The 9,635-nt window shown below is 38.7% G+C and overlaps 1 protein-coding gene across 1 annotated transcript in view; it reads left to right on the top strand.

The window, feature by feature from the left end:
- Positions 1-216: 216 nt before the first annotated feature.
- PIK3R4 (phosphoinositide-3-kinase regulatory subunit 4) overlaps positions 217-9,635 on the top strand; it is a 50,085-nt gene continuing 40,666 nt past the window's right edge. The window contains exons 1-4 of the mRNA XM_015568068.1: positions 217-736; positions 1,587-2,362; positions 5,168-5,301; positions 7,136-7,718. Coding sequence (XP_015423554.1) covers positions 1,630-2,362; positions 5,168-5,301; positions 7,136-7,718 — 1,450 coding nt within the window. The 5' untranslated portion in view covers positions 217-736; positions 1,587-1,629. The remainder of the gene's footprint in view (positions 737-1,586; positions 2,363-5,167; positions 5,302-7,135; positions 7,719-9,635) is intronic.

The following is a 9,635-nucleotide window of genomic DNA, read 5'->3' as shown; positions in this document are numbered from 1 at the left end:
GTCTGAACAAGTTTTGGGAGATTTCAGAAGCCCCGAAGTTTAAAGAAAGATGGGAAGAAGGCCAGGACTGGGACTAGATGCTGTCAAAGCAACTTATTTTCTCCCTCTCTCAACTCACGGGGCGAGACCACGCCCCTTCCCCGTCTCCTAGCAACCGGCGCCCTTAAGGCGCTCTGCCTAGTGCCTCACTCCGTAACTTCCGCTCCGCGGCCGGAAGTGAAGTCATAGCCGGCGGCTTTCCCGGGAGTTCGGCGTTTGTTGTGAGTGCCGCCGCTGAACAAGTGTTTCCCTGGAAGTGGCGGTCTCCCTCCCTCTCCCGAGCTCCGCCTTCCCTCCGGTGCCGAGGACCCGGAGGAGTGTAGAGGACCTCGAGAGTCCAGAGTCCGCGCGTGAGGAAGGCGAGGCCCGAAAACGCGTGGCCCCGAGGGCAGAGTAGGGGACTGGCGGGGGCAGCTCCCGGGGTATCTGTGCAATTGGGTCAGCCTGGCTGCTTCCGTCAGCTTCGTCCCCGAAAGCTTCCCCCGTTCTCCCGGGCGGACAGCTGGGCTTCCTGGAGATTGGGGCTTTTCTGCGTCCCTCCCCAACACCCCACCGCTTGCCTTGAAGGGAGACCGCGCCCCCCCCACGACCCCGCATATAGGCGACTGACTAGGCTGCCGACTCCCTCCCTGAAGTGACCCACCATGGCCTTAGTGTGAGCGAGTGACCGACCTGTGGCACTTTTCCGGAGTCCAGGGTAAATGTTTATCTGTGCGCATGGCCTCGTGTGTGTGTGTATGTGTGTGTGTCTTTTATTTCCTGCAGAATCGGAGCTAGGAGAAAACCCTGGGCTGTGTTTGGCAATTGTGTATTTTGGTTTACTTTTTAAACATCTTTGCCAGGGTTTCTTCCCTGTGGCTGTTGCAAATCAGGCAACTTCGTGCCTTCTATTAGCTGGGTGGGAAAGCCCAGGAGATACTGATATTTTGGATGTTGGCCTGGCCTTTGAAAAGTTCAGTGACTTGTATTAGGCGGTTCTTAGTTTTAAGCTCTTTAAAAATATACTTTTTTAAAAATTGATTTTAGAGGGAGAGAAACAAATTTTGAGGATCATTGATGGGCTGCCTCCTGCACGCTCCTTACTGGGGATGGAGCCCACAGCTGGGCATGTGCCCTGAGGGGGAATCCAACCTTGACCTCCTGGTTCCTAGGCCCGCACTCAACCAGCTTTTAATGTGTTTTTGTCTTATGTTTAATTCTACAAGTTCTTCTTGAACAATGACTGGTCACTCTCACAGCCCTAGGTACAATACTGAACATATAGTAAAGGCTTAGTCATTTTAAAAATCAGAAAATACAGATTTTAACATCTTCAACTTAATATTGAAGGGGCCTATTTAAATACAGCCCAGCTCCTGGAAAGGACAACATAAAATAAGATTTTTTTAGATAAATGTGTATGAAATGTAGAGGCTACCTGGAAGGGTAGGTACAATGATCTCAATGGAAGAGAAATATGGTTACATCTGTTTTTTAGGAGGAGACCAAATAAAGAATGATGTTTCACTGCTTGTTTCTTTTTCCCTTTTGCTTCTTTTTTTTAATAGGTGGTGTTTCCTAACTACTGACCCAGAGGCACTTGCTGCCATTATGGGAAATCAGCTCGCTGGCATTGCTCCTTCCCAGATCCTTTCTGTGGAGAGTTATTTCTCAGATATCCATGACTTTGAATATGATAAGAGCCTGGGGAGTACTCGTTTTTTTAAAGTTGCTAGAGCGAAGCACCGAGAAGGCCTGGTGGTTGTGAAGGTCTTTGCAATTCAGGATCCCACATTGCCTTTAACCAGCTATAAACAAGAGCTGGAGGAACTGAAAATCAGGCTTCATTCTGCACAAAACTGCCTACCTTTCCAGAAAGCAGCCGAAAAAGCATCTGAGAAAGCAGCCATGCTCTTCAGGCAGTATGTGCGAGACAATCTCTATGATCGCATAAGTACCCGTCCATTCTTAAATAACATTGAAAAACGTTGGATTGCTTTCCAGATTCTGACAGCTGTGGACCAAGCACACAAATCTGGAGTCCGTCATGGGGACATCAAGACGGAGAATGTCATGGTCACCAGTTGGAACTGGGTCCTCTTAACTGATTTTGCCAGTTTTAAACCCACTTACCTTCCAGAAGACAACCCAGCAGATTTCAATTATTTCTTTGACACGTCACGGAGGAGAACTTGTTATATTGCTCCCGAACGTTTTGTTGATGGTGGGTTGTTTGCCACTGAGTTAGAATATATGAGAGATCCTTCAACTCCACTTGTAGACTTAAATAGCAATCAGAGAACAAGAGGAGAGCTGAAGCGAGCAATGGACATCTTTTCGGCAGGTATTTGAGTTGGCTAAATTTGCTAAGGGGGGACGGGCATATAATTTAACTGGAATATAGAAATGCATTACTCTTAGGGTAAAATGTACTAGTATATAGGACCTCTCTGGTATATATCATTTTTATTTATTTATTAAAATATTTTATTATTGATTTCAGAGAGGAAGGGAGAGGGAGAGAGAGAAAGAGAAACATCACTGATGAGAGAATCACCGAGCAGCTGCCTCAAGCACGCAACGTGGGCATGTGCCCTTGACTGGAATCGCACCTGAGACCCTTCAGTCCGCAGGCCAGCGCTATATCCACTGAGCCAAACCAGCTAAGGCCATAATTAATTTTTTAAAATCCCTTGCAACTAATAATCTGTGGGAAAGACTTCAAGACCAGTTGTCACAATTTTCTCCTTGATTTGGCATCCACTGATGATTCTTGCTTGATACAATCTTTACTGTGATGGCTTTAAAATGATGGTTTTCCAGTTCCAGCACTTTTCCACATTGATCAATAGGCCCTCAGCATTCTATTATACTCAGGTGTCTTTTTCCCCCTCATTTATTTTATATAGGTAGGGACTCCTACACTCAGTTTTGGAGGAATTTAAAAATCTATATTCATCAGAGACGTTGATCTGTACTTTTATTGTGTTGTCTTTATCTGGTTTGGTATAAGGGTAGTGTTGGCGTCATAGAATGAGTTGGAAGGTGTTCCCTCCTCTTCCATTTCTTGAGAGAACTTGTGAAGGGCGAATGCTAATTCCTTCAAAGTTTGATGGAATTCACCTGTTAAGCCATCTTGGTGTAGGCTTTTCTTTGTGGGAAAATTTTCATAACCAATCTCTTACAATGTTCATTCAGATTTTCTATTTCTATTTAGGGCAGCTTTGGTAATCTATTTCTGTGAATCTGTCCATTTCGTCTAGATGACCACATTTGTTGGCATATAGTTATTCATTCTGTACGGTTGGTAATAATGTCCCTTTTCCACCCCAATCTTCGTTATTCCTTTCCTTCTGTTTACTTTGGTTTGAGTTTATACTCTTCTTGTTTCGTAAGGTATTTATAGGTACACATTTCCTCTAAACACAGCTTTAGTTGCATCACATATGTTTTTGTATGTTGTGTTTTTGTTTTCATTCATCTCAAAGTATTTCATAATTTTCCTTTGATCTATTGGTTATTTAGGAGTGTGATTACTTCTTAATATTTGAATTTTTCAAATTTTTTTCTGTTCCTAATTTTTTTTTTATTCTGTTCTGATTTGAAGAACACAGTTTGTGTGATTTGAGTTCTTTTAAACTTATGGAGCCTTGTTTTATGACCTAGCATACAGTCCAACCTGGAGAGTGTCCCATTTGTATTAGAGAAGAATTTTGTATTCTATTGTTGGGTGGAGTGTTTCTTTGATTTCTGTTTGATCCAGTTGGTTCATAGTGTTGTTCAATTCTATTTCCTTCTTGGTTATGATGTTTGTAATCGCTATTTTTAAGTCTTTTATTCTAAAACTTGACACTATATAGGTAGAAATTAATGAAATAAATGTTTTGAGTGTTTATTATGTGTCAGGAATTGTCTTAGTTGCTGGGGATTTTTCAGTGAACAAAATAGACAAAAACCCCTTCCTCATGGAGTTTGCTTTCTAGTGGGCATGTAGACAATAAAGAAATAAATACATTAAATATATATAATTTGGCAGTTGATGCTGTGGGGTAAACAGCAGGGAAAGGGAAAGGGAATGTGCCAGGTGTGGAGTATGAGGTAGTTGTAGTTGTGGGCCTAAACTGGGCAGTCAAGAAAGGCCTCTCTGCTAAAGGTATTTGATTGAAGATCTGAAAGAGGTGGAGGTATAAACTGCCTTACTTGGGAAATAGCATTTTAGGCAGAAGGACCAGCAAATGCAAAGGCTGTGTGCTAATGCTATGTAAGGATCTCTTTAAGAATTGTTAAATGTGCAGGCTCTATTCCCAGTAGAGGGTGTGCAGGAGGCAGATGATCAATAATTCTCATCATTGATGTTTCTATCTCTCTCCCTTCCTCTCTGAAATCAATAATTAAAAAAAAAAGAATTGTTAAGTGTATGTCATACAGTGATTCAGTGAAACTGCTTGTCCTTTTTGAAATGTGGATAGTTGTGTGTGTTTTTTTAAATTTCCTATAGAAGATTCCATAAGTGCAAAATGATTGGGTTATTTCTTCTCTCTAACAGCCACACTTCTCATTTTATAATTGTTTTTGTTCACTGGTTTATTTTAAGCCTCCCTTTCTATAATGAAAGCTTTATGAGGGCAGGGATTTTATCTGTTTCATGTATTATGGGAGCCTAATGTATAATAGACACCTCATTTTAGTTTAATGATAAATAAATGAATTGTCAGCTATGATTTTTCAGTAATTTCTTTTGAATTTAATTTCTATAAATCCATACTTAAAAAAAAAACAAAAAAAAAAACAACCCCAGTGTATTTCCTGTGGCTTTTACTCTATCCACCTATTTCTAAATGTATGGTGTGTACATTATATGTGCACATTCATTTAAAATTATAGAACTAGGAAGTAACTTTATTTGATTTAAGTTTGTTTTTTTTTTAAGAGGGGCAAAAATAGAATGGGCCTTTTTGGCGTTACACTTTTTGAAACTGATGGTTAGGCAATAGATTTTCCCTATCTTGATTGATTGTTTTATATTGCATTAAAATTTATAATTTACTTGGTTTCACATTTTGAGTTTTATAAATTCTCTGAATTCTTGATCTATATTAATAATTTCTTGCATTTAATTTTTAATGGAATTATATCTGCTATTTTCCAGGTTGCGTGATAGCTGAGCTTTTTACAGAAGGTGTACCATTATTTGATCTCTCACAACTTTTGGCTTATAGAAATGGACAGTTTTTCCCTGAACAAGTGCTAAATAAAATTGAAGATCGCAGTATCAGAGATTTGGTAACTATGCTACAAATATTTGCCATAAGGAATTTAATAGAATTGTGTTCTTTTGCATTAGTCCATTCTCTAAAGTGTTATAAATTTGGAACAAAGCAATAAAGTCCGATAGACTAATACAAATACCTTATGGTTTTTACTTTATTAGGGAGAAATGTACAATTCCCCCATCCCCCTTCCCAGACACAGAGCTTCTTTGACTTATTTTTTATATGTGCGTGCGCACACACATACATACTCACACACACACTCACACTCAAACTCACACAGACACTTCCTCCAATTATAATCTTTAGCTCTGCTTTGGATGGGTTTAAACAGAGGTAATGAGATGCCTGGGGGTTAGAGAAGTTGTCCAGGCTGGAGCTTGCTAGTAAGATATGAAGAAGACAGTAAATATCAACTTGAATATAATGCAGCAGTACAAGGCCATTTCATATAGAAGCTACTAACTTTGTATACTACCCTTGACACTAAGGTCAGTTCTGGAAGGGAAGATGTAGAATCACAAATTAGTATAGCAGAACAGATATGAGGAATTCTGTGGGAGGTCATATAAGCCATATATCCATATTACTGTTTGAGGGGATCTTTTTAAAGTCAGTCAGTATAGGAACTGATGCTTATGATGATGATTCTGAGTCATGGAAAGGATATGGTGTATTTAAAATACCCTTTAGTAAGGTAGGGAAATATTTTAATTTCTCTTACAAATAGCAAATACTAAAAAGTATGCTTCAGGTGAAGGAAACTAATTTAGCTCATGTTTAGCTCAGCTGGATTAGGAGTTGGTATATTTGGTTGGTATGTCTTTGGATGTGGCATTCATTCATCACGTTACACTGGCATGAATTTGGGCCTACATTTTCTTAACTGTGAAAGGAGTGAATTGACTAATCTTTAAAGCTTAACCTAAATGTCAAAGTAATTCTATTAGGTCACTTTTTCTTATTTATAGTATATTTGATTCCCCCTTGTTCAATATGAAGCTCTTATTTAGAATCAAACAGCTCAAATAGCTAGATATACGTATATGATATTTTGAGTATTTGAATAATGGCTAATACAGTGGGAGGGACTAAGAAAGATTAAACTATGCTCTGTATATTGAAAAAATTTTATGTTGCTAGAAACATAAGATAAATTCAAATAAGGTATGTTATTTCTAGTGTTTGCAGGATTTAACACTTCTTTTACACTACTTGAAAAGTTTAAACCACTGATTCCCTTTGTGAACAGATTCTAGTGCAGCCGTGGGCAAACTACGGCCCGTGGGCCGGATCCGGCCCGTTTGAAATGAATAAAACTATTGAAAAAAAAGACCGTACCCTTTTATGTAATGATGTTTACTTTGAATTTATATTAGTTCACACAAACACTCCATCCATGCTTTTGTTCTGGCCCTCCAGTCCAGTTTTAGAACCCATTGTGGCCCTTGAGTCAAAAAGTTTGCCCACCCCTGCCCTAACCACTCCCCTGCCAGCCTGATCGACACCTAACTGCTCCCCTGATGGCCCGGTCGCCCCCGACTGTCCTCCCCTGCCGGCCATCTTTTGGTGTAATAAATGGGGAATGTTGATTCACCTCCTCTTTATGTGTATGTGTCTGGGTCATCTGTAATATGTTCGCATGTAATTTCATACTGCTTTTTAGGACAGTAGTAGAGTCACATATTACTCAGTAGTTAGGTTCTGAAAGTAGTTTGAATGGTAAAGATTGAGAAGACTTACTTCATAAATCCTTTAAATCATGGTTTAAGATGCCCTTGTAGCTTTTCTCTGACTTAATTTGCTGTCTTAAATCTATTTTTTACTCTCTTTCTCCCTTGGTATAGGTAACTCAGATGATTCACCGTGAGCCAGATAAACGATTAGAAGCAGAAGATTACTTAAAGCAGCAGCGTGGCAATGCCTTTCCTGAAATATTTTACACTTTCCTTCAGCCCTACATGGCCCAGTTTGCCAAGGAAACATTTCTTTCTGCAGATGAGCGTATTCTGGTTATACGGAAGGATTTGGGCAACATTATTCACAATCTCTGTGGACATGATCTGCCGGAAAAAGCTGAAGGAGAGCCTAAGGAAAATGGGCTGGTTATCTTGGTGTCTGTTATAACCTCCTGTCTACAGACCCTTAAATACTGTGATTCCAAACTTGCTGCTTTGGAACTTATTCTCCATTTGGCTCCACGATTAAGTGTAGAAATTCTTTTGGATCGTATTACTCCATATCTTTTGCACTTCAGCAATGACTCTGTTCCTAGAGTGAGGGCTGAAGCCTTGAGGACATTGACCAAAGTTCTAGCTCTTGTCAAAGAGGTTCCTCGCAATGATATCAATATCTATCCGGAATATATTCTTCCGGGCATAGCTCACTTGGCCCAAGATGATGCTACTATTGTCAGACTAGCCTATGCTGGTAAGAGATTATTGTCTAAGTAATAGCTACTCATATTTATGAAGTTAGGGACTATAATATCTCTTGTTTCTCTGATTTCTTTAGGAATTCTGAGAATGACCTTCAGTCCCTGATTTATTTGTGTACATTTTAGTAATATTTATAGCTAATCTGTACCTGGGACTCAACTTTTGTGTGGACTCTCATTTTTGAAGTGACCAGAATTAGCTAGTAAAAAGTATATAATACAGAATCTCGTGCTTTTACTGGGAGTATTACATTTAATTTGAAGGGAGACTAATGTTTATAAATACGTGCTTCTGGGGTATGTCTTTAGGCCTTTATAAAGCTTCTCTGAACAGATAAGCTGTTTGAATATCAATTTTAGGATATGCGACAATTTATTGTTGAAAAGATTTATTTTGCTGGGTAATTTGGTGTTGAAAGAATCTAGCCTATATTAACTGACTGAATTTAAGGTCCTTTCAGTTACTATAGTGCTTAGGATGTATGGCTTCTTTGTGGTGAAGTGAGTGTGTTATATAACACACCTGCATGTTTTACTTGTAATTCTGATAAAATCAAGTGATACAGATTCGTGTTTTTAGCTCACTAATTCTGAATGCTTATTACTGCATGGAAATGCCATTGAAACATTTACATAAATTATGGAATTATGCAATTTATTTCTAAAATGTAATCTTGAAATCAGGGATTCTTTTTTGAAGTACATAACATGTGGTGGTGATTTTGTCACTTTGCTGTATGATGCTTGCTTAGGAAACATCTTACAGATGTTTTTAATCCTCACCTGAGAGTATGTTTGTTTATTTTTAGAGAGAGGAATGGGGGATGGAGAGAGAGAAAACATCAATAGGTTGCCTACCTTACTCACCCCTGACCAGTCAGTACCTTGCAGTGTCCCTTCACCATGGCTTGGTGCAAGACAAAGCTACCTTTTTTAATAGAGCCAGAGGTCTGTTTGAACTTGTATGGTTAAGTATAATTAAACCACACATGTTAGTAATTAAAAACGTTTAAAATCAATTTGTAAATTTCTTTTACATTATTCTTTTTTAGCTCAGAGTTGTTGGTATAGAATTGTATCTTATGTAAACTATCCAAATATATTGTGGTTTATAAACTTCAGTGGGGAAATAAGCATAATTAAGAATTTAGAGGTTCAGAAAAATAAGAGACTTTTCCTAATAAAGATATGTTTATTCAAGTGGGGATATTCATCTAGAATTTTGACTTATTACCAGAGAATGGCCCTAAGTTTCTCCATCTTTAGGGTGAACAGGCATTGCAGGGTATTAATATCTTGCTTACTTAGAGGTAAATTTTTGTTCTGTTCAGAACAGTGTTGAACCTGGGAGAGATGGAGGAATCACTGCATTTGGTAGACTGAAAAGTCTCAAATATTGTGAGATGCATCTCCATTTTGGAAATGTAAAAAGTTAAGAGAAAGTGAGTGTCAGATTCAAAATAAAGTAGTTAAACTTAATGTTCAGTGCTATTTACTGCAAAGATGAAAGAGTACAGAGTTAAGCTAAGAAGCACAAAAGTAGAAGAAAGAAGGGTAGAAACTAACAAAAATGGAAGGAAGAAGATATAAGCAATAGAGTAGATATAATTAATAGCAAATATGATAGCAGAACTCAGAAGTAGATACTTTCACAGTGGTGAGGAGTATCAGATAGTTTTACTAGATTACCAGAAAGAGAAAGGAGAAAATATAGACAACTACAGAAGTGTGGCAGTCTGACACTTTAGTTCCTTAAGAACTTCAGAGTATCACTTGTGAAGCAATCCAACAGTGATTGATTCAATTTGGTAATGGCTCTTTGAAATTGATGTGACTCATTTATGTGTGAAGAAACTGAAGCTCAGATTGGTTAAGCAGCCAGCTAGTAAGTGCCAGGGAAGAGATTTCAG

This window comes from Myotis davidii, unplaced genomic scaffold (genome assembly GCF_000327345.1).
Source record: "Myotis davidii unplaced genomic scaffold, ASM32734v1 scaffold962, whole genome shotgun sequence".
Lineage (NCBI taxonomy): Eukaryota > Metazoa > Chordata > Mammalia > Chiroptera > Vespertilionidae > Myotis > Myotis davidii.
The sequence above is the reverse complement of the archived record's forward strand: the minus strand, read 5'-3'. Positions and strand labels throughout refer to the sequence as shown.